Source organism: Carassius carassius, chromosome 7 (genome assembly GCF_963082965.1).
Source record: "Carassius carassius chromosome 7, fCarCar2.1, whole genome shotgun sequence".
Lineage (NCBI taxonomy): Eukaryota > Metazoa > Chordata > Actinopteri > Cypriniformes > Cyprinidae > Carassius > Carassius carassius.
The window spans coordinates 24413513-24439376 of NC_081761.1; the positions used below are offsets into that span (position 1 = coordinate 24413513).

The 25864-nt window shown below is 37.3% G+C and overlaps 1 protein-coding gene across 5 annotated transcripts in view; it reads right to left on the reverse strand.

Annotated features, from left to right (window-relative positions):
* The window catches only part of znf827 (zinc finger protein 827), an 85434-nt gene that overhangs the window by 17768 nt on the left and 41802 nt on the right, over positions 1–25864 (reverse strand). For all 5 annotated transcript variants that reach the window (XM_059554275.1, XM_059554274.1, XM_059554273.1 and 2 more), the window contains exons 5-6: positions 19413–19640; positions 1466–1705 (exon numbers count right to left, since the gene is read on the reverse strand). In XM_059554275.1, coding sequence (XP_059410258.1) covers positions 1466–1705; positions 19413–19640 — 468 coding nt within the window. The remainder of the gene's footprint in view (positions 1–1465; positions 1706–19412; positions 19641–25864) is intronic.

Here is a 25864-nt window from a genome sequence, read left to right on the forward strand (position 1 = left end):
GGTAATGCAAGAACCAGTTTTTTTCAAAAATGCTACAAAATAGTTTTCCCCCTTTAAAGTTAATTTGTCAAACTAAATAATTTTGGGTAGTTCTGCTAAATGCAAGATCCAGTTTTACCAAAATTGCTATAATTTTGTATTTTTTTTCTTTATTTGACAAACTCCATGATTACTGGTAATCCCGGATAAATGCAACATCCAGTTTTTACCAAAATTGCGATAAAACCATAATTTCTAACACATTTGTAATAAACTAAATGCTTTCAGACTTAGGGCTCTGCAAAAAATTTAATGTTATTTTCATGCGCATCTTGTCAGTAAAGGCGCTCCTGTGATTAGCAGTATATCTCCAGCACGTGCGTTCAGATCAGGGTTGCCAGGCTGGCACAAAAAAAAATCTACTTTCAATAATATTAAAACAATAATGAAATGAATTTTTATAGTATATATAAAATATAGTATAGTTTCAGTTAATTTTATGATTGTGCTTTTCCATCAGTTAGACCAGCATGAAGCAGCCAGAATGAAATTATTCCGACAAGATATTTCGACAAGAAAAACAGGACATAAATACTAAATAAGAAATAATTCTGCCATGCATGCTGATTTAAGACAGTCTTTTCAGCAGGGATAGCAGTGGTAGATTTTTTTTAACCAAGTTTTGCCAAACTGCTTTTAAAATCTCGAAAAACAGAGGGCAAAAGAGAACAGTGTCTCATGTCTGTCTGTCTATCTGCCTGTCTTTCTCTCTTCTGGTGGTCTGGTAATGACCTTGCTCCCTGGGTGGCACTTCCTAAGCCCCCTCTCCCTGACACCCTCTCGGTCACACAGCTCACAGAGGATGGAAGGGCTCTCTGCGTTGCCATGACGATGCTGCACAGGAGCAAGAGGGAGAGAGAGAGAGAGAGAGAGAGAGAGAGAGAGAGAGAGAGAGACACACAAGGGAAGTGTGTGCAACCGAGTGTGCTTGAGCCAGAATGTTTGAGAACAATGTGAGGGAGTCGAGGGTTGAGGGGTTATACATACACACTGTGCAGCTACACACCACTCCCATGGGGTAGGGGGGGAGTGGGAGGGTGCTAATGGCGTGCGTGTGAGGTTCGTGTATATATATATATATATATATATATATATATATATATATATATATATATATGTGTGTGTGAGTGGGGGGAGGCTTTTTGTGATCGGCTTCCGAGGTGCTAGATGGCATTTAAAAAGAGTCGTAGCTGGCAGCGAGGAGCACAGGGGGCAGGTTTGTCTCTGCTAATCCTCAGAATGCTCTTGGAAGAGAAGCTCAATCCTGCCATCATTTAACACCACAAATATACCTCTACTCTCTAGTGTGTCAGTGCAGCATTCAAAGAAGGTGATGAAGAAGAAAACCTGAAGACTGTCGCTGCGGAAAGCTTTTTTTTTTTAATGGACAGTCCGCCCCTTTGTTTCTTCTGTCATAGAGACTTACCAGACAGTTTGAAAAGCAGCTCAGAGGCCATTTTGACTGATATGTCCTGGGAGAAGAGGTCATTTTGGGGGCGGGGCAAAGGATCTCGGAGGTTAACCATTGGTTCCTTCTTCTCACATCCCCCTGAAGTGCTGAAGCCCAGTAGATGAGAGGAGGGAGGGGCCAATTCTAGGTGCGGGTCCACTTCCATAGGCTCCGCCTTCACTATGATGTTCTGGTGGCAAGCTTCTTTGTTATTCTCTGAAAATCAAATTAAAGTGACTTATTCCATTTGCAAACAACAATTTTAACACTGATTCTAATTAGCAGTGCATGCTAAGAATAGAGAATTCAACAAACTTCTAAACCTGAACTCCTAAAAAAAGTGTTAAACTTCCACTTCAGTCAAAGATTTCAAGTAATGAAAGCTTTTTGCAGAAGTGGCCATCGCCATGAGTATATTTGGAAATGGCCTTTATGGTTTGAAATTGTCTGACTCGAGACTAGAGCGGTGTCATTTGCGATGTGATAGTCAGTGGCAATCCTGAGGCGAAATCATGCATAAGGTGCTCAGATGCTTCCAGATGATCCTTGGGAAAAGTTACAGCTGTGAATGAGAGCGAGAGAAACAGAGCGGCAAAATCCCATGAAACTGCCGCAGATCCACCACAGGTGATACTTCATCTCTTTTATTTTAAAAGTAATCCTCAGTATAATTTGATTATGTCTTTGCAAATGTAACTGTAATCTGTTGGAATACAAACATACAATTTTAGTATAGCCTATTGATTATGGTTCTCCAAGTACTCTATTTTTACCAAAACTGGAAATGAATGTACTCATTTGTACTGTATAAAACGTGTGGTACATTGAGCAGTGGTGCTATTATTACACATGCAAACAATATGGTACCATATTAATTATTGGTACCATTTGATTATTCATTTAATGGAAAGTCTTATATTGTTACATTCTTACAAGTTACATTCAATATATTATATTCAATATAATTGAAAACATTAACATTGTGGAATATTATTACTGATATGATTTCTAATATATATATAATTAATTTTTGTGATTCTGAATTTTCAGCAGTCATTACTCCAGTCTTCAGTGTCACATGATCCTTCAAAAATCTGTCTAATATGCTGATTTGCTGCTTTAGAAATGTAGTTTATTGTTAAAAATAGTGCTTAACCTTTTTGAGAAAACAATAGTACATTATGCTTTTCAAGAATCTTAAAGAATAAAAAGTTTAAGAGTACAGCATTTATTTGAAGGAGAACTTTTTTTTTGTTGTTGTAAAAATAAGTCTTTACTGTCACGTGTATTCATTTTAATGCTTTGTTAACAAATAAAAGTATTAATTTCTTTTTAAAATTTTAGTGCTGTCAAATGCTTAATCACGATTAATTGCATCTAAAATAAAAGTGTTTGTTTACATAATATATGTATTGTGTACAAACCTGATTCCAAAAAAGTTGGGACACTTTACAAATTGTGAGTAAAAAAGGAATGGAATAGTTTACAAATCTCATAATTTTATATTTTATTCACAATAGAATATAGATAACATATCAAATGTTGAAAGTGAGACATTTTTAAATGTCATGCCAAATATTGGCTCATTTTGGATTTCATGAGAGCTACACATTCCAAAAAAGTTGGGACAAGTAACAATAAGAGGCCGGAAAAGTTAAATGTACATATAAAGAACAGCTGGAGGACCAATTTGCAACTTATTAGGTCAATTGGCAACTTGATAGGGTATAAAAAGAGCCTCTCAGAGTGGCAGTGTCTCTCAGAAGTCAAGATGGGCAGAGGATCACCAATGTCCCCAATGCTGCGGTGAAAAATAGTGGAGCAATATCAGAAAGGAGTTTCTCAGAGAAAAAATTGCAAAGAGTTTGAAGTTATCATCATCTACAGTGCATAATATCATCCAAAGATTCAGAGAATCTGGAACAATCTCTGTGTGTAAGAGTCAAGGCCGGAAAACCATACTGGATGCCCGTGATCTTCGGGCCCTTAGACAGCACTGCATCACATACAGGAATGCTACTGTAATGGAAATCACAACATGGGCTCAGGAATACTTCCAGAAAACATTGTCGGTGAACACAATCCACCGTGCTGGCTAACCCAAGTTGTTATCAGCGCTCAGTTCAGAAGTCTGCATCTCTGATGGTATGGGGTTGCATGAGTGCGTGTGGCATGGGCAGCTTACACATCTGGAAAGGCACCATCAATGCTGAAAGGTATATCCAAGTTCTAGAACAGGGGTTGGCAACCTACGGCACGCGTGCCAACAGTGGCACGCAAAGGGATAATCGCTGGCACGCAAGCAATAAGGAAAACTGTATAATGACGTACAGTTTGATGTAATAACTTCTCATAGTCACACAGCCTGTTAGGAGCTACAAATACTATTAAAGTGTGAGAATTAACTTGCATGGATGCACGTGCAAACACTGCACATACTAGGTGCTTCAGATCAAAGCCTCGGTCTAACAGCACTCGTCAATGTCAAAATCACTGAGATGGCCAATCAGATCAAAGTAGGCGGGGTTTACTGTTCACAGAAGCAGAGCGCGAAGCCTCAGTTTAACGTTAAAGAGAGTGAGGTAAGATGAAGCTGCAAATCAATTAACATTAGTCAACTTTTAATAATACGTTTTACCATAGAAATGTTAAATGACCTAAAGCTATATCCAGTGATGAAAAATTTTCTGAAATATGGCCATTTTGAGAGAAAGAAAGTGTGTGTGGGGGGGGGGGGGGGTAAATTGTCTCTCTCTGCAGACAATGAAGCGATTTTGCCCCTTTGTTGTTGAGAAATATAATGTATCGATTAATAAAAGTAGCGTGACAACACTCATAGGTTTATGAGCTTCTGAATGCTACTTTTTGCACAGCACGATCTCAGATCTCTGTGCGAGTGGTGTGTGTTGTGTGTGTGTTTGTGAGTGTGTCTGTGTGTGCACGTTCATCAATTAAAGCAGTGCATTAACGTTGATTAAACGTTAAAAAAACTTTTTTTTATCGTATAATAAAAAATTATGTACCGTTTAAATACAGAATTATATCGGGGTGTGGGGGGGGGGGGGGGTTGTGCACACTTGGCACAGTGGTTAACCATAAAAATAAAAAATGGCACGTCATGCCGAAAAGGTTGCTGATCCCTGTTCTAGAACAACATATGTTCCCATCCAGACGTCGTCTCTTTCAGGGAAGACCTTGCATTTTCAAACATGAAACCAGACCACATACTGTTTCAATTACAACATCATGGCTGCGTAGAAGAAGGATCCGGGTACTGAAATGGCCAGCTTGCAGTCCCATAGAAAACAAACAGACGTTTGCAGACTGTTATAAAGAAGAGGGGATGCCACACAGTGGTAAACATGGCCTTGTCCCAATTTTTTTGAGATGTGTTGATGCCATGAAATTTAAAATCAACTTTTTTTTTACCTTAAAATTATACATTTTCTTAATTTAAACATTTGATATGTCATCTATGTTGTATTCTGGATAAAATATTGAAATTTGAATCTTCCGCATTCTGTTTTTATTAAAAATGTGTACAGCGTCCCAACTTTTTTGTAATCGGATTTGTATATTTATTATATATATATATATATATATATATATATAATAAATATATTATATATATATAGGGGCTGGGTCTATACTACGCAAGCTATGATGACTTTCACCTTGATATTTTAGTACGGATGTATGCCTAATCGAATTTCACAGTAGGGGGCGAGAACGAGTCTTCGCACCTGTGTGTATGCCAACTGTGAAATTACCACATCAAACGTGACATGCTAACATGGATGCAGCTAAGATGCTGCCGGGTTTGCTTCAGGGAATTTTTTTTAAGAAGCTTCCCAATGGAAACCTCGACAAGACGCACGCCTGTTTCACACATAATCTGTCTGCAGTGCGTATGCAGCCCGTGTGCGTTACGTATGTGGTGCAGAAGCAGCACGGACTCATACTCATTGTGCTTTCACACAGAACGCATTTACAGTCCGCTATTCGGTACGTAAACGATCGCTGCACTGCTGCAGATGCACCGCAACCATGTGAACACTGGAATCCGTTAACATGGGTGCGTAAAAAAATATGCAACGCATACAGAGTATGTGTGAAACAGGCGTAAGGTTGTTTGCACCTTGTGCAATGTGGTTCTAATGAGCCATTTTAATCTAGATTGACATTAATCTAGATTAAAAAAATGTATCTATGCCCACCATATATATATATATATATATATACATACACATACAGCATATATTTAGAAAATATTTACATGTATATATTTATATTCATATAATTAATATTATATATAAATATATGTAATATATAAAAGTAACATATTTTGCTTAAATATATACATGCCCGTGTGTGTATTCATGTACACATAACAAATATACACAGAACACATACATATATTATGTAAAAAAACTATTTTTACATTTAGATTATCTTTGCCATCTTCTTACTCTCATTACATTTCATTTAAACCATCATAGAATGGCAAATCATAAAATGAACATACTATTGTGATGCTTAAATTCAATTAGCCATTTACTGGTTATTGGCCATAACATAAAAATAATATAAAAAAGTGAAGGACCTGAGTCACACCAGAATATCTCCAAAAGAGGACGCTCTCTTTAATTGGGCGAGTGAACACCCTGGCAATCTCATACTAATGTCCTGGTAACATCAAACACATTTTCTGCATTGTGCAAAACCAAGAACCAAGATTTTGTAACCCATATAACCCCCCTGGCCAAAGAAGCATAGACACCATCTCACTGTCATGTGCAACATTTTTAAATTTGATCCTGGTTGTCCACTTCGTGACTCATTTGAGTTTTAATCTGCTACAGAGACAAGGGCATCATAGAGATAAGGCTGTTACCAAAGGCGGTTGAAGCTGAAGCAGATGTCTATAATTTGGCTTCAAAAAAAAAAAATGGTTTGAAATCTGGTCAAAATGACTCAGAATGTTTTTTCTTACTCACTACTCTAGGCTAAGCCAAAGTCAAAAAGAATGAGTACAAAAAAACCCCCAAAGACCTGCTCCAATACAATCAATTCCTAGTCCACCTCTTAAAAAACTGACCCTAAAGATCTAATTTGTGCCAATTGAACAAATACCAAACTTTAGCACAGATTAAACCAGATACCTTGTGAGTTTATGTTTTGTTTTTGTACATTTGCAGTCATAAAGTTCTGTGGTAGAAAACCAAACACAACAATGAGGGCTGAACTTGACAGTACATTTACAAACTTCTTAAGGTTTCAAGAACTTTCTATGGTTAGCCTAAAAAACATGCAAGTGCCAAGACAAGACAAAAAAGACAGACATTCAGTGAGCTCATAGGAACGCTGGAGTCCTTTTAATGAAAACCAGCTCTTGTAAACTCACTCAGCCTTTCTGATATAAAAAAAAAACTAAACAAAGAGGTCTGCTCCCAACATTTAGACTGGAGAAAAAAATTGGGTAGAAAAAAGTTTAGCCTGTTGGTCTTATCAGATCAGACGTCTGAAAGCATGTACAGCTGGGGGTAGATGGCATATGCTTCTCAAGGGTGACCACGTTCAATCAGACAGCTGGGGAGGGAGGCAGAGGGGCGTAATCATATGAATTTAGTCTGGCCGGAGACGAGGGAGCAGGAGATTGTGGGTAGGCCATCTGACCTCCACCCCTCCCGTTAACAGCAAGCCTTACTGGGTCTGTTGGAGTGATGTTGTGTGGCTCTGACCTAGATTGTGTGTGAGTACAGTGTATGTTTACAGTGTATGAGTGTGGGGGGGGGGGGTCATTAGTGTGCCCAGGTGTCAGGAGCTGGACGAGGCAATGGCACACAGGGACATTGCCATTCACTAGCCTGTTAATCCCTTAATAAAGTGCCTGGAGCCAGATTGAGGGTCGGGGTCATTTAGGGGACACGCAGTCTCACAACACACATGCACATAGCAATGCATTCTCGCCTTTGGTTGAGTGACGTCAGTAGCTGCTTTCAAATGCTTTTGTACACATGTATGTAAAATATTAATTATGTAGAGAGCGGGTCACTATGAGGAAGTGAGCGCCTAAAATAGCCAGTGTGTTAGATATGAAAATTATTATGAGCAAATAAATGTGCAAATACAGAAAGGAAAATACAAACAAACACACACACTGAAAGTGCAGGGAGGTTAAACGGAGGCTGACCAGTGGCAACTATCTGTTTAGCCATCTGGTCTATCAAAGATTCCTGCCTGTTAAACCTCTTGTGAGTTCTAAGAGTTATAAACAAGTGCAGATTTATGGAAAACAAATAGAAAACACAGGCACACCGAAGCTATAGACATGTCATGCTTTGGTGCTCATGTGGGAAATGCAGGTTCGAATTCAACTGGCATTGTGTCCTGATCCCCTTTCCGGTTTCTTACCAGTGAGCACATATGCACACCAATATGCTGATAACTACCAAAATCAGCCCAAGACATCAAATCAACAACCCAGCAATGCCAGAATATTACCTGTGACATCAAAACATGATCTCTGCAATGTTCAAAAAAAAGCATTAAAACCCCCAGAGTGTTCCAAAATATCAGCAGGAAATATGTTTAGAACTTATATTCTCCTGTGAGGTTTGCAGTTTTTATGACTCTGTGACTTCTTCATTTGTATAAGACAAGAACACATTTTTATATTGTTTTTCATTATATTTCCTCCTCCTCTACCGTACAATGCATACTATGGTCGATACACTTAAATCCACAGTAAAGGACACTTTCAGTTTAATGTGTTCATATGACAACACTTGGGACCAGCTTATTAAGAACATGCATGTAAACATGATCAATGATTTCCTGTCTTTGGCAATGAAAGGTGTGAGAAAGACAAATTAATATACGGTTTCAAATTTGTCAGAACACTTGAAGGTCCCACCGTACCATCATTTTTTGGAAAGGCTGATTTAAATGCTTATTTATTAAACAATACATAAAGATGGTGAACACAGATAAAAATAGTGATGCCAGTGTATGAACAACTGTGAATTAAAAAGATTTTGTGACTTTATTGTCGTGTGAAAAGGAGGATCCACTTTTTCAGTCTCATTTTCGTAAAGACTAACAAAATTGCATGTGAATACAATACATGTGCATTCCGAACTTTTCTGACTGAAAATAATTGGCAGATTACTTATTATAGGTTGCAAAAAATAAAAAATATTATATTAGGGTAATTATTTAATATTTTCATATTGTATTCAAGTAAGTATTCTTCTTTTTACTATTTTCTACAGTAATTTAATTGTCCTATTTTTGTGATATATATTGTCATTTATGACGATATATATCATGGTGATGGTATAAAGATGATATAGAGATTTTGCTATATTGTTTATACCGCTTTATGTAAATGTAATTAAGGTATGTAAATATTACACACATTTCCACAAGTAATTGACATGTTAAAGTGAGAAAGAAACATGAATGACAAAATAAAGCATGGGATTTGCTTGATGTTAAAAAGTGATTAAGCCTAATATACTTTTCTGATCTTGTCTGAATAACTTTTTTAGCTTTAATAAGATGCAATGTAGATTTGGGTCATACAGTGAAGACTGGGCAGAGCAGAGCTTTATTTTTAGATTTGATTATTTAAATTAGTAGTATTTCTTATTACTCTAAGACAGTAATGCTACTGTTAAAACCAGTGTACCTGAAAAACTGTACTTTTTCAAGTAACATTTTTGTTTTATTGTATTTTTTTTCTTTTATTGCCCACCCCTAAAACACATTGTATTTTATTTTTTAAATCAGCATCAAGATTTAGTTGAAAATTCACATTATTCCATCTCACCTTTTTGCTTTCATTCTTTATTTTAAATAGTCCTCCATTGTGACAGATGCGTTTTCAAAAGTGTGAATATTGCATGTAGTTTCCCAATTAATTTGGACTCAAACAAACTGCATTTATAATAAAAGTTATCTATAAAATCAGTTAAAAGAAAAAAAAAATCTAAAAATAGCTTCAGACAGCATAAAGCATGTCACACCACACGACATGCCAGCTTGAAAAAAGGATGCCATGTCAACCACCTATAATTATATTATGTGACTGCATTCACCCACCATTATTTCTACGTCAAAAATTTTAGAGACATCATATAAGAAGATGCTGCTGAAGGTTGGTGACAAACATGCGCTGCAAACTTCACCCTCATTTAGACAATAAAGAGATGAATCAACCATCGTTCCCACCACATCTGTTTGGCATACTAAACAATCTGACAGCCTCAGAGCATTAGTCATTCAACACATGCAAACCCCACTTGTCACTTGCACTTTGATGCACTGTACAGTAGTTTGAGAATATGAATTTGGAAACGAGAGTGAGAGAAAGAAAGAGGGAGTAAGGGAACTAATGCACACAGAAGAGATGCAAATAGGAAACAGATTAAAAAAATTGGGATTGGTTAGACAAGAGAACAGTAAATTAGTCAGGTGGACTAGTTTATCTATTTTTGCTTCATCTTTGAAAGGATGCATTTGATTTTATTTGTTTTTAAAGCCCAATTTTCCATATTTATATATTTCTTAAAATATTAATGTATTTTATTGTTAAACATTAAACACGCTGAGTCCTTAGCCATCTTCAAGAATCGGCTAAAAACACATCTCTTCCATCTTTATTTGACCCCCTAACTCGCACTCTATTCTAATTCTATTCTAAACAACATCATCAACAACAAAACCCTCTAGCCCTCTAACACTAGATTGCTCAATTCTTTTTCTATTCTATCTGTTTTCTTTTTATTTAGTATATAATTGGGAAAAAATCTCACCTTGCAATGTTTACAATTTATAAAAAAAAAAAAAGAATTAAGATTTTTACATACAAAAAGAGACATTCATCAGAGGGGCAGACGCAGTGGATGTAAAGCTAGAGGTGAAGAGATATAAAAAATAGGGTGAGATGGAGGCGGATGAGAAGTATAGAGAACAAGGTTGTCATTCTGCACTACTTCTCCTCTGGCCCGACGGAAAGGATGACCCGCTTAGACACGAGGTGAAGAGTTCAGGTGCTTCAAAGAGGTTCAGAGCAACCGCAGCCTGCAAAGAGACAAGGGAGAGCTGATCCTAGACCAGCGGCCGAACAGCCTCTCAATAATTCAGCACATCATGATGCAACGCTCACCTCAGTTGGAGAGAGAAAGTGAGAGAGAATCAGTGCTCCACATGCCCCTGAAGAGGCTACCGGAGGGATGCTGGGTTGTGTGTGATGCAGGAAATGGTCAAATGGGTGTGCAGGCTTCACAGTGGTTTCATTTCACAGGGAGGAGTATCTGCACTCAAGATTGGTGAAAAGGGTGTCTTTTTGCAGTTATAAAATACACATGGGGAAATCTTTTAAGCTGGGGATGGGCGAGGATGGTCTACTATTTGCCCATCAAACCAAGTAGTCGATTGTTTGGGGTTTTTCTTCAACAGGTACAGTGAACTGAGAAATGCAAGCTCTCCAAGAAGGTTAGTATGACAGTGTGCTAGTTAGACATTTAACAATTTCTATATTAAATCCTTCTTTAAAGGGATTGATCACCCCAAGGTAAAATTCTGTAATTAATTACTCACCTTAATGTCATTACAAACCTGTAAGATCTTCGTTCATCTTCGGAACACTGATTACGATATTTTTGTTGAAATCCCAAAGCTTTCGTATCCTCTATAGACAGCAAGGGCACATTCAAGGCCCAGAAAAGATCAAGAACATCAACAAAGCAGTCCATGTGAAATCAGTTGTTCAACCATATTTTATGAAGCTACAAGAATACATTTTGTGCGCAAAAATTACATCTTGGTACCTTTCTGGGCCTTGAAAGTGGTAGAACCCTTGCTGTCTATGGAGGGTAAGAAAGCTTTCGGATTTCATCAAAAATATCTTTATTTGTGGTTTGAAAATTAATGACGGTCTTACGAGTTTGGAACGACATGAGGGTGAGTAATTAATGACAGAAATTTCAGTTTGGGTGAACTATCCCTTTAAAGGGGACATAACACACACAGTTTCTACCAATCTCATGTTAATCTTGCATAACTTTAGGACACTGTGTTGCTAAATTCATCTTTTTTATAGCCTCAAAACCCAACTTTTGTAATGAATCCACAATCAACAAATCCAACTTTCATCAACATAATTACCGTCACACTTACTTAATGTTCATATTATTATGCATAATCCATGGATTAATTTATTGAGAGAACTATAATGGGCTAAATCTAGCTCATTTGTAAAGAATATCTGTCCGTTACTCTGTTGGGGGGTTATTAAACTGCATTCAAACTGTGCAATTTCTTAATAATTACTGAACTATGAACACATGCACACAAATGTCTTTGGCCTCTGCGTAGCTTTTTTTTATTTCTAAAGTTTTGTACCACAACTCAAAACTATACAGGACTTCCTTTGGAACATTAAGTCCTGAAGTTCTGTTTCAGGTGATCACCAATGACCACTCCATCAAAAGATTTCAGCATTGGTCAAATGGATATCTTATTAGGTTGAAGGTGTAGGACTGTGAGCAACACATTCATAATGCCATATTCTGATTAATATCAATATTTCTGACAAATAATGCTGCTGCAAGAGACTCAATCCTTGACTGGCTCTTTGCAGTACAAGAGCCCTTAAAAAACTTGTACATCTTGCACTCCAATTACAAAATGAAAATCCATAAAAATAAATATATTTATTAATGTAAACCAATGCAATCTTAATTCATCCACATGTAATGTAAACAAATAAATGACTTTAATTTCAGATAAAACATTAAAGATGTGGTCAGTGAGGTTCAGCATCCAGAACGTATACATTTATTTTAAAATGAAAAATGCATTTACATATTTATGTGCTTGATAAAAAATACCCTGCAATTGTACTTTGGGATACTAAGCTGGTATACCTATAGTCTGATAAATTTGGAACAACTACTTCTGTGCTAAATGCATTTTCATTGTGTGGAGGAAGTGATGAAGTCCAATTAAAGATGCACTTAAGTATATGTGATTGTGCTAAAGTCGAACTATTTACACTTTAAACTTTAGGTACATTTTAAATATCTTGCATTTAAAGACCGATATTATACAGAGATCATACAATCCTTATTAATAGTGATATTAAAACACATTTTAGGCATAATATTAAGAAAAGTGCATTGCGGAATAACGAAATACTCCAAATGAAGTTAAATTATGATTTTATATCAGTAAGTGATATGTCAATAAATACATTAATGGATTCAAATGTTACTTAGTATGAAATAAATGTATTTTAAATAAATTGTGGCAGTTTTCTTTTTTTATATATGTTCAGTGTTATTTTAAGGACAAGAAGATAAGTAATAAACTGCGTTTCAAAATCAGTAAATCTGGAAAAATTGTCTTAAATAATGGCTGATGATGTAAATTGTAATTTGTGGCCCTTACTATTGTATGTGGTTTAAACACGGCCTGCTTGGCCTCTGAACTTGAATACCCATGATGTAATCTATTCATATCCTGCTCTGCCAATGTAAAAATGTTGTATATCTCCAAAGAGTCTTTAGTTTTATCAGATTTATAAAAGAAAGATACAGCTTTACCGCTTCTCTCTGAAAACAGTTGAGATCCTGAAGGCATGAAGGAGTATATTTGGCACAGAAATACTAACTCCCTCATATGTCCAAACATGTTTAGCATAAAACTCCAACATGTTAGTAGCGTGAATAGGTCAAAATGCATAAAACAGCAATAGACATCCCCTTTAAGTATAAAGACACAAAATATATTTTCAATATATATTTTTAAAAGTGCAAATGTTCAGGGTCATTCTGTGTACCGCCTAAAGCAATTCCGCCATCTGAGAACCACTGGACAAGTCAATAAGACGTTTTTCATAATTGTTTTCACTATACACATTTCCAATCACTGAAAAAAATGTCACTGCTCTTCTATTGATGGCCACTCTCTGTCAAAATACATTTCTTTAGTAATAAGTTCTAAATTTCAAACTAATTCCACCTCATCTGAGGTATTGTTGAGGTCACGGCCACCCAGCAGCCTACTGCAGTATTTCTGGCTGGCAAGGCTCATGTTTTCTTACTGCTGAGCTCTGTGATGATACCTCTAATTGGCTTTGGGTATAATAAAAAAAGAACAGGAACCTGGGAGAGAAGAGGAAGAGATGACCAGGTCAAGAAACAATCCCCCTGAGAAAAAAAACTGCAATTGGTTGTATCTCTATCTATATGAACAAATACATATAGATAGGTTGTGCTTTGGAGGATGAGAGGATGGCAGTCCTCTCATAGGTCCTGTGTGCCCCCTGGTGCAGCGCCGCATCAGGGTCCATCTGTTGAAGCCCAGGAACCATCAGTGCGGAGGGACTAAGACGGCAGTGGTAATTAGCCACAGGATGCAAACAGCTACCATCAAACAGATGTGGGGGAAGTCGACACATTGTTAACTGGTTTGATGGGGGGTGGGTGGGGGAGGTGACCTACTTTAAATCGTGTGATGCAACACCTCAAAACGGGAAAGCTGCTATCCACACCATGAAACAAACTAACAAAAATGTCTTGCTGATGACTTGTCAGTCCTTAAGACCAAATTGCTACAAGCTAACCAGACCCAGTGGTCAATTCCTCACTTTTCAGTAATTTTCACACAATGGGACCATGAACTTTTAATCAAATGGACAACCCCCTGGGAGAAACCAGGAGATAAGTGTCATAAAGGTACATGAGCAAATGCACTTGTACTTCTTTGGTAGATAAAAACTAGTGTAATGAACAATTTGGTCTACTGTTGAGTTGAGTCTACAAAGGACCCCAGTGAGTAGTGATTCTTTAAAGCTTTATCAAAACATAAAAGTATAAAAACCTATAAAAACATAAAAATACAAAGTTCTGTCATGAAACTCTAGATGGCGCAGGCTGATCTGATATAATGACATCATTATCACATGGCACAGGTGATGCTTAGCATTCAAATACTTGGCTAGAGCTTGCTGTAGCAGTTGCACTACGCTTGAGAAACCCTCTACCTTCCCCAGCTCCACCTGTACTGATCTGCTACAGGGTAATTTCATGTATGCGACCACAAAGACCACAAATTCAGTGATAAGGTTCATTTTTTATTTAACTGAGATTTATACATCATCTAAAAGCTGAATAAATAAGTTTTCCTTTAATGTATGGTTTGTTAGGATAAGAAAATTTTTGACCGAGACACCACTATTTTGAAATGTGGAATCTGAGGGTGCAAAATAATCGAAATACTCAGAAAATGGCCTTTAAAGTTGTCAAAATGAAGTGCTTAGCAACACATATTACCAATCAAAAATTACGTTTTGATATATTTACGGTAAGAAATTTACAAAATATCTTCATGGAACATGATCTTTACTTATCCCTTTCGCACGTGAGTTTAAAATATTCTAGCTTAGACCCCGGCATGAGTTTCTTTAGGCAACCGTTATTTTAGAATGTATCGCCTTATTGTTTCCATGGCGACGTGTCATGCTTGTCATGTGACACAACGCAGCCACAATAGATCTGTATGACACATGGATTGCTTTTATTTCGTTTTTCCTGTTTAAAAATGTTCCCAAAACATGCTCACTATATTATAAAATTTATGATATTCCAATTCTGAAATATGTGCAAGTAAATATATTTAGTAATTTAAACAATTTTATATCGACCGTGTTAGTTGATCTATACCAGGTGATGGGCGCCGCTATATTAGTTCACGTTGAATCCGAGCTGTCGGATTTACAACAGGCACATTCATCCTCTTCTCCCGACACACGTTAAAGTCTCCGGTAAATAGGGAGAAGAGCAGAGTAAACTTTATTTACCTACACAATCTGTATATGATATCAATAAAAACATGTCGTCAGATTATATTTGTAAGGATCATTATTGCCATTTCCACAGACATCAGCGTATATTTTACAAACTGTAAATGTATGTTTTTGCTAGTACTCATGTGTATTTAAATGGCTGAAACTTTAAATAAGCATTAAATGGTTGAAAATACTGAATATGTGTGATAATATGACAAGCGCTCAGCATGTCCGATCTGGCTCAGCACCAGCCAAAGTGTGAAAGTGGATTTAAATTCAAAAAGTTCTAATCACACCGATGTGATCGTACTCGTCAAAGGGTTAATATCCTAATGATTTTTGGCATAATAGAAAAATCTATAATTTTGACCTATATACATTGTATTGTTGCCTATTGCTACAAATATACCTGTACAACTTACAACTGGTTTTGTGGTCCAGGGTCACATATGTTACATGTGGCAGCTGCAGTTTTTCCTACAAGCAGCATGTCTGTGGATGTATTGGCAGTAGCAAGTCTTGGTACTTGTTCAGCCACAGCAAAAGCAGCAGCAGCAGTGTAGCAGATATATTCCATCAAGACCAAACACAGTAACATTACCATGTATATTACCAAGCTAAACTCTCAGAGAGTTTTTATGACAGAACTAAGCATTTATGTAGGGTATACAGACTAAGCTAGCAGGCTAATCAGCTGGTGATGATGCTAAGCTAGTATGCTTAGAAGTTGCCTAAGCTAACTTCAAACCCCCTCTACAAAGAACAAGAAATTTCACAATCAAAAACATCAGAGCTGTTAATCATGTAATGCGATTGTATCTCTTTACCAGACTTAAATTAAACTGCTTGATTCATATGGATTTTGCAACATCCTTGTGACCTTGTTGGTTACCCAAATTTTCAATGGAAGAAGAGAAACTTTTTAGATTTCATTAAAAATACCTTAATTTTTGAAGATTAACATTTTAGGGTTTTTGAATTACAGAATTGACATATTTTTTTGGTAAACCATCCCTTTGAATAATTGCCACAAGGGAATGATTTGATACAGTGTGGTCACAATTTAAAACAAGATAACAAATTAATTAGTGGGAACAAGTTTTTGTTTTTGTGGCCACTCTATCTTCCTCCTGTCATGTGCTGGGCTCTGTAATTTGTAGGATTTCAACAAAACTTGAATAATTAAAAATAATTGTAAATGCATGTTTAAAAGTAGCTTTTTAGCTAACATCATCTAGACTTTTGAATATTAGCACTAAAATGCTAAACTTAAGTGTTTGTATAAACCAAACGCACAGTCACCCCCAATTTCCACCAGATGCGTAACGGCTGCGTTACGGCGGCGGAGTCAATAGGTTTCCATTAAAGTCAATGAGTGTATTTCCACTGAATGCGTTACAGCTGCGTTCCGACTCCGGCGATCCACAGCCCTCCGGAGCAGATACGCAGAGCTTCTATTTTTGCTGGATGCAGGAGCGCTCCGCAGCACTACAGGGCAGAGTAGGCAGGACAGGAAGTCGAGTGACAAAACAGAACAGCCAGAAAAAAAATAAAAGATCCGTTTAATTTTCAAAATAAAATACACCGCGCTCATATTTCCCTACACTACACCTTGAAAACGTCATAATGGGCGGAGACAGGCTTGTTGAAGTTTTAACCCCGTTGACACGATCGATGAAGAAATGAAAAGAGAAAAGAAAAGGTTACGATAGTAACCGGAGACGTTCTATCCTATACTCCTTCGGATGGAAAACTGTTCCTGGTTTGGTAGTTCTGTTGATATATCGCTACATATCGCACGATCACACCAGAATTCGCGAGATTACATGGGGCATCGTGACGTCAGCTGTCAGTCATGACCGCAGCCGTTCCGCAACAAATACGGACCTGGTGAGTATTGACGGACGACAGAACACGGAGCTGTCACGCAGCGGAGCCGTAACGCAGCCGTTACGCATGTGGTGGAAATTGGGGGTCAGTGGCTTCACATGGACAACAACTGCTAAAGATGAACTGTTAATATAATTCCTGAGAAATTAAATGTAAAGTTCTACTTCTTCTCGTTGTCCTTTCATCTGATATTCAGCATCACTGCCCGTTTTTTCTGAAAACAACACAATAGCGAGCATGTCAAGCATAAATACTTAGTGAGCGCAGTTTGCGGAGGTTGGCACGACAGTGGCAAATGACACTATAAACAACCAGGGCAGTGTGCTTATGAGCATATGAGCCAGACGGAGATGACCTTCCCCCAAATGACCTCTCAAGACTGCACCACTGCATCACACACACAAGAACACAGACGATGTCATTGTTTCCATGGCATTGATCCCCAGCCTGCAGCTAGCAGAGCGCGGCTCTTTAGATCCACTTGGTTGCATGTCTGCATGCCGCAGTGGCCGCACTGAGACGGATCTGCGAGGCCATGTCGTGTAAAACTGCTTCAGCTTGACAACAAACAGGCTAATTGGTCCCTGTTCCTGGCCTCTGGAGACGGTGAGAGAGAGCGGCTGAGGGAACACATCCTGGAGGTTGGCAGAGCGGGAAAGAGGCTCTTGCTTGTAGTAGCACACTTTCTCCAGCTCTTTTATTACCTTGCAAGCACAATGCACAAGTTGAATGTTCTTTAGACAGGAGAATCCACTAGGTGTCAAACTCATCCATTTGCACTCATCCGTACTTGAATACACTTTAAAAGCTGCGCAGACACAGCTGTGCGTGAGATGGAGTGGAACACAGAAAATTAAGTATAGCCCGGCCTCAAAGTTGTCCAACAATGTTCCACTCTTTCCGTATTAGCAACCTGTCACTTAAACAAAACAATTACCATGATTGCAAATGACAAAGATGCAATCAACTCCAAATGGAAACAAGATCGAGTCCCGTCCTACATTTTTTCTTGTAGTTTCTTGTATGCCCCAATAAGAAAGAAAAAGCAATCAAATTGAATTTTTATGCCGACTTCAAGGTGGAAATTTTTCAGTTTGATTATGGAGTTTGATTATGATTCATGATACATAATTTTTTTTGTTATTGATGATTTTCTCGATACAAAGGCAAAACAGTCACTACACATTTTGTTAAATTAATATGTTTTGTCGGATTTGTTTTTGTTTAGAATTGTCAAGGAAAGAACTGTTAAGCATTGACTAATTGATTTTAACCCATCTCTGATTAATATGAGAGAATTAAATGCATTAAATTTTTTGGTGCTGTGGCTTTGTGGTGCATACAGTATAGTCTAGTATAGATACAGTTCCCATATTAAAGTTCAAGTCCCTACCCTCTATTTCCTACCCTCTCTCTACAGTCTTATCATTAAAGCATTTTTTCCACAAATAAAGTTGCATCTTTGAGGTGGTGAGTCTATTTCAACTGCATTTAACCACAAAAGTGTCCAAAAAGTGAATGTGACACAGAATACTTTTTAGACCTGAACTTTTTCAATCCCTTTGTATTGTAGAGTTCAGATAAAAGATTGGACCAGCGGCCCAAAACAGTAATCAATGGCTTTATTTTGGCAGAGGACTGCCCAGGATAAAAAGCACATTGACTGAACAACATGAAAAGGAATTGACCATTTTCCTTCTGCCCAGAACATGTGAGTGAGTAGAATAGACAGCAGCAGGTCAGAGAGAGAGAGAGAGAGAGAGAGAGAGAGAGAAAGTGCAAAAGAAAGAGGGAGTGAAATGGCAAAGAACGAAAGAAAGACCAAATTTACAGACAAACACGAGCAAATCTAAACAGCTGCTGGATTTTATGATGACCTGACAGTGTTTTACATAATTTTACATAATTTATAGACATATTTCTGATGTAAATATACAAACTCTGGCTTATTCTTTAACCTTAGTAGTACTGTTGCATTAAGGGTCTTCTAAACATGACCTGTTGAGAAAAAAAAGAAACAGAATGCAAAGCACACACATCTCTCTCACACACACCCACTCACTAACTCACTCACTCAATCCTCTGGCCTTTGAGTTTTCTCAAAAGCATTCATGAATTCAAGCCTGAAATGGCACACACATACATGAGTGCATGGACCAAAATGCATCTGCTGACCTGATAGCTTCATAAGCAGTTCAGAGGCCACTTTGACGTTGATATCCTGGCTGAGTAGGCTGCTCTTGCCCAACATTGGGCTCCCCTCCTTTCTTGGCTTGGTGGAACCTGGGGGTCCTTCTTGGCAGAAGGTATAGCTTGGTCCCCTCTGAGAGCTCAGGGGCTCTTCCGCCTGGGGCTCCTCTTTGACACAGAATGTACCCTTTAGGGCCTCCTTCTGGTTCGCTGCTGTGGGGCAAGAAAAAGACAAGCAAGAGTTTTGAGAACTATGTCCTGATGCCGATGTTTTTGTTGATGACAAGGTTTAAAGGGAATGTGTGTCTTCTTAAGCTGCATGATAGAAATGTGTTATTAAAAATGTGTGTTTTGCAGAAGAAATGAAACCATATGGTTTGGAATGATAGATAATTACAGAAATGTCCTTTTTTTGTGTGACCTAACTCTTTAAACTAAGGTATCCAAACATTATGGTTTGTTAGTTCAATGAAGTCTGCATCAGTGCAGAAAATGATTTAGGGGTTTTGTATTTGCTTCTAATAATAATTGCTTGTCTAACTTTGGCTCCATATTAAAAAAAGGAAACCTTTTGAAAAGATAAGGTAAATATATCAGGAAGCAACAGAATAAATTGTCTTTTCGAATTTGGTGGACATGATGAGCCTTCTGGGGCTAGACCGAAAGCCCAGCTGAAACTATTTCACAAGCCAGTTTTATGGAAAATATGGACTGTGCGGTTTCTGAATCATCTAACAGTATGAACATCTAAAAGTGTGTTTATGCTGCTGACTGTCTGTGATTACACAGAAAATGATTGCTGATTTACTGCTGATGAGATGATTTACTTCTGCCGAATTCAGATGAGAGTAAGAAACATTTATTTCCTCAGTCAATATGCTGTAAAAGTGGGCCATTTCAAATCAGGCTTCAATGAATAATTAATATTAAGACACGGAGTCCCTTCTTATTATTGCCAGAAACAGAACACAGACCACTGGTTCGATTTGACGCACACACACACATACACACAAGCTTTTGTTTTCTAAGTTGGTTATGACTTATATCTAATGATATTTTCTTTCCTGTAATATTATTGCTAACCCTTTTGCATCTTTAGAAAAGAAACAATTTTTTTAAGCAGCCTCGTATGCTCACCAATTTGACCTTTATGTAATCAAAATTACAGTTAAAACAACAATATAGTAACATTTAATGATCAATGAAATGCTGAAGTATTAATTTATTTTAAAAATGTTTGAGCGGTGGTGTACAAAAGGCTGGGTTTGGGGGGAAAAACAGAATGAAATCCAAGCATCTATTATACAAAACAAAGGTACAATCGAACAGTCAAAGATTCAGATCAAATGAGTTTAAGTGATGGGTTACAGTACAAAATGAACATATTGATGATCCAGAAAGTGTTAATGGTGCATTGTCAAAAAGTGAAAGTGCACAACATATCAGACTGAAAGCCTTGTGTTCTTTTGAATTTGCAATCTCACTAGGTGCGTGTCTTTCTTTTTGTCACGGTTTTAGATTTTTAATTAAAATATGATTTAATAAGTTCATTAAGCCGTTCTCCTTGTGGATATTGTTGGATGGTACCCACAATGCAGGTGATTTCAGGTTTTAATAACCATTTAGGAACATTTGTTTCCCACAATGTAGGTAAAACCTGAACCAAACCCATAAACACACTTCTCACCGCACCATACATGTGCTGTAAAAGCCAGACCTTCTTATCTTTGTTTACCAATGTGATGTAACCACACAAAGATGAATGACGTGAAACTGACAAATGCTACCCAATACTAGGGTTGGGAATTGTTAGAAATTATCTGGTTCTGGTTTCGCCTAATGGTTCCGGTTCCGATTCCAGTTCCATTAAAATCATTAAACAACTATTAAAAAAATAGTGGTAAGGAAAAATGCACAATACTCAATACTGTTTATTACTTACTGTCAACTTAATGTAAAGGTTAGCAATGTAAAAATTCAACATTTACATTTACATTTATTCATTTAGCAGACGCTTTTATCCCAAGCGACTTACAGATGAGGACAGTGGAAGCAATCAAAAACAACAAAAAGAGCAATGATGTATAAGTGCTATCAACATATATTACAGTATACAAATTTTCCAGTTCCGATTCCGGCTCCATTTAAATGAACTATTATTACGTTGTTTTTTTTTTACTATTTTACCTTCATTGAATGTAGTGTTGCTGGTAGGTAGTAAGTAATGTTGAGTAATGCTAGTCCATCAAGTCCTTTTCAAGCAGGAATAAGATAGTTGGCCAAATAGTCCCTTGAAGGCTAAGACACTTGTTCATTCCCCTAAATTAATGAAATATAAATTAATTGAATAGCCCATATTTTACAAATAATAATGCAGTCAGGAGATGGTGTGATGCAATGAGTGGTTTCCACATTTTTCCACCTGTACACTAAATAATCTAACCCTCATACTTACATAACAATAGCAGTCTATTTATTGGTCCAAGTTGAAGTCAGTATGTATATTAATGAGAATATGGGACATATATAATGTAATTTAGTGGCGGCAGGTACGTGAACAGTCAGACAAAACAACATGGACAGTTATCAAAGGCACGAGTGCACGTACAGTCGTGGGAAACATGTATTCTGTGGAGTGCATGTCATTGGAAACAATGTGCTCTGCAATTAAAGGGGCAGGGCGGCGTTTCTGTTATTCGGTTTGTGACATCCTTTATGGGAAACGCTGAATCGGGCAAGGCTGCTCACAGTGCTTGGTCATGTGTCGCACCAGAACCGTTTTCTGAACCGAAACTTAGAAATTGCTCACAGTTCCAGTTCTTAAATAAAAAAAAAAAACGGAGGTTCTGAATAAGAACCGGTTCTCGGTTCCCAACCCTACCAAATACCTAAAAGTTTTAATTCACCCAAAAATTACAATTCTGTCATTAATTACCTTCATGTTGTTCCAAACCTGCAAGACATTCGTTCAGTGTAACATTCAAAGCCCAGAAAGTGACACCATTGGTTCAACCTTAATTTTATGAAGCTACAAGAATACTTTTTGTTTGCAAAGAAAACAAAAATAATGACTATATTCAACAAATTCTTCTCTTTGACGCATGTTTATGACAGTACCATGACGCACCTTCTGTTGCTGTCTATGCAGGGTCATAAAGCTCTCGGATTTAATAAAAAATATCTTCATTTGTATTCCGAAGCTGAACCAAGGTCTTATGGGTTCGGAACTACGTGAGGATGAGTAATTAATGACAGAATTCTCCTTTTTGGGTGAACAATCCCTTTAAATTATAAATCAAGCTTACAGTTCTGAATCAGGGTAAGGAGGCCATTTTCAACAAAAACATTTTATTTTTTACATACCTTGATCACACATTTTTAACCAAGTGGGCAACCTTTTTAAATCAAAAGGTTATAACGCGATTTACCAATGAAACAACTTATACCGGATTTCTCTGCTCATTTACAGTATTCTGCTTAAAAATCGCCCATTTATTACAACTACAACAAATAAATTATTTTTTTTATTTTGGTAATCCAATCTTTTAAACATAAATAATGAAATAAAAATCTCTTGCTTCTTCTTTTACATTGCGACTTTAAGTAACAGAGCATTTTAACAGAATGTGAAGATGCATTTTCACAGTTAGTGGCATTGTACATCTAGCAAAGCTTTTCATATTGTTCATTTTAAAAATGCATGTACATTTATAACACTATACTTTTATTACCTTGGCATTAATTAACAAGTAAAATGGGAGCACAACAATTATATTTGTTGTAGCTTCCATTCTCCACTGAAGAAGTTTACCCATTCATGGTGACTTCCGCTTCTGAAATCCTTGGAAATGTGAAAGGGTCCATCTTTAAAGTCCCCACAATCTAGCTGATTTCAGGTTTTACTACCATTGTGGGACAATTTCTGTTCTAAACACACCTTTTCCATGTTTTAAAATCTTTCATTAACACACACTGTAGGCCTACATGCTTTGAAACACATTCACAATGTCAAAATTGTTCTACCTGTCTCTGATCTCCATATTACACTTACTCTCCTGTACTGTCAATCTTTTTCATGCAAGTGCCTGCCCATCCTCTTCCGTTCCTCCCTCTCTCACCGTTTTTCCCTTTCATCTCTCTTACAGATCAGCAGTGATCACTCACCCCTCCTGTCTCTACCACACTCCCCTCTGCAGTCATCTGATCTCCCCACCTCCCCAAATCTGAGTACAAACACCATCCACGACGGTGCTTACTCTTCTCATCAATCTCTAAGAGCTGACCACCGCCTCACTCCGATGACTCTGATTAATGGTGACGTGCATCCGCGACAGCATTGAAGGTACAGTCAGGTTAGAGGACAGGACATGACTATGAGCTAAAGATCATTGGGAGCCATTGGGAGAGTTTATGACCTTCACGTGGAGAGTGCAGGCGGTGGACGAGGTGACGGCGGGGGTGGTATATGTGGTGGCACCGGCTGGAAATGTCACCAGTTAGATGTCAGCGGATGGACTTAGTGTGGTCCGGTCAGCACCTGGAAGGGCAACCTCTAATTAAGAGCGTGTCGGGTCGCATGTCCTATCAGATAGGGACAGGGCGTACGAACACGCACAAGCGCCCTCTCTTTCGAAGACATGCAGAAAAGTACAAGCTGGAGACGTGAGCACTGAGATACAAAGTCACACCACTCTGGTGACCTTTTGGTTTGCAGCTAAAAATAGAGCAAAATTTCCATTCGAATTCATGTTACAGAGAGCGGTGAATAATTTATTAGCTTAATCCGCCAGCCAAGTTTGTTTCTTTTTCCTCATAAGGCATGAATGTCTCCAAAATACCAAATTTAAGCTCAACGAAAATGAGCGCTTTCTGTTTACTGACTGTTTTATTAGACTTTCATAAAGGAGTAATCCCAAGAGCCTGTCTTGATCTTTCAAATTCCGTCCTGTCATCAAATCATCTTTGGCATGAACTTTTCTACCATGGAGGTCTTATGTGGAAGCTTGCATCTTTCTAGCTCCATTCACACTGTCAGTGTTCAGGATTGGCGAAAGCATTTTTAAATCAACGGGTGTGACTCTTAAATTGTTCTGTTCATATAACAGCACAAAGAAGCAGATCAAACACTGCATGTATTTACAAATAATTGAAGTCATGCCCCTGTGAATATGCATGTAACCATAGCGACAGTGACTAAATGATGTATCTAACGTGTCAACTTTCATAAACCGCAGTCTTTCGCAGTCTTACAACTGCATCCAGTCGAGGTGTAACTTGATCAGACATGTTGTGTTGTTGCAAACATGTATGACTTTATATCTCCTCCCGAACAAAAAACTAAGATATAACAGTTTTGGTTACCAAACAAAAAAAAAAAAAAAAAGAAAAAAAAAAAAAACCACTGAGATATTTCTCAAAATATCTTCTTTTATGTTCCACAGAAGAAAGAAAGCCATACAGGATTGGAACGACATGAGAGTGAGTAAATAATACACACATTCACATTCATGTCAAAATTGCTCTACCTATGTCTGATTTCCATCCTCTACTTTTCTGTGGAGCAATTAGGGCTGGACAATAAAATCCTGACATTTTTATCCTTTAGATGACATTTAATGTTCTGAAATTGTATAAAAAGGGTATTTTTCAGAGAAGCCATAATTTGGGCCAATTCAAGTTAATGTAGGACAATATAGAGTAAAAATCTAGTTAAAGTAATCAAGGCACGTTTCTCACATTTCTCACTAAATTAGCTCATGTAAGAATCTTTACATATGTATATCTACCAATATATCAATATTCATTAATAAACAGCAATATTAAAGAGATAGGTGACCCAAAAATGAAAGTTATCATTAATTAATTAATCACCTTCCTGTCATTCCAAACCCATAAGACCTTTGTTCATCTTAAGAACACACTGTATGATATTTTTTTATGAAATCCAAGAGCTTTCTGACCCTGCATACTGTACACAGCTATGCAAATGACATGTTTAAGGCCCAGAAAGGTAAGGACATTGTTAAAATAGGTCATGTGACATCAGTGGTTCAACCTTAAATTGTAAAAAGTGATTAATTAATAACACAATATAAATATTTGGGTGAACTATCCATTTTTACTAAATAAAATCCCATTTGGTAAAAAGATGATATAAATAGCTGATGATTCATTTAGATTTACCATACAAAAGACCTTAACAAACAAAATGTAAGACTTTATTAAGGAATTTAGTATTTTTACGCTATTCAATTTTTAAAAGTGATTTCCAAGACATTTTAATACTTTTTAACATTTAAGTGAGCCACTTTGGTTATTGAATACGGTTGTCTCTTTCATTTCACTAAAATGTGGGAACATTAGCACATTTAGCGCTCTGAACAGCACTGACAATTATATTCAGCTTGTGTCTGAATGCAGCCTCTCTCTCTCTGTCT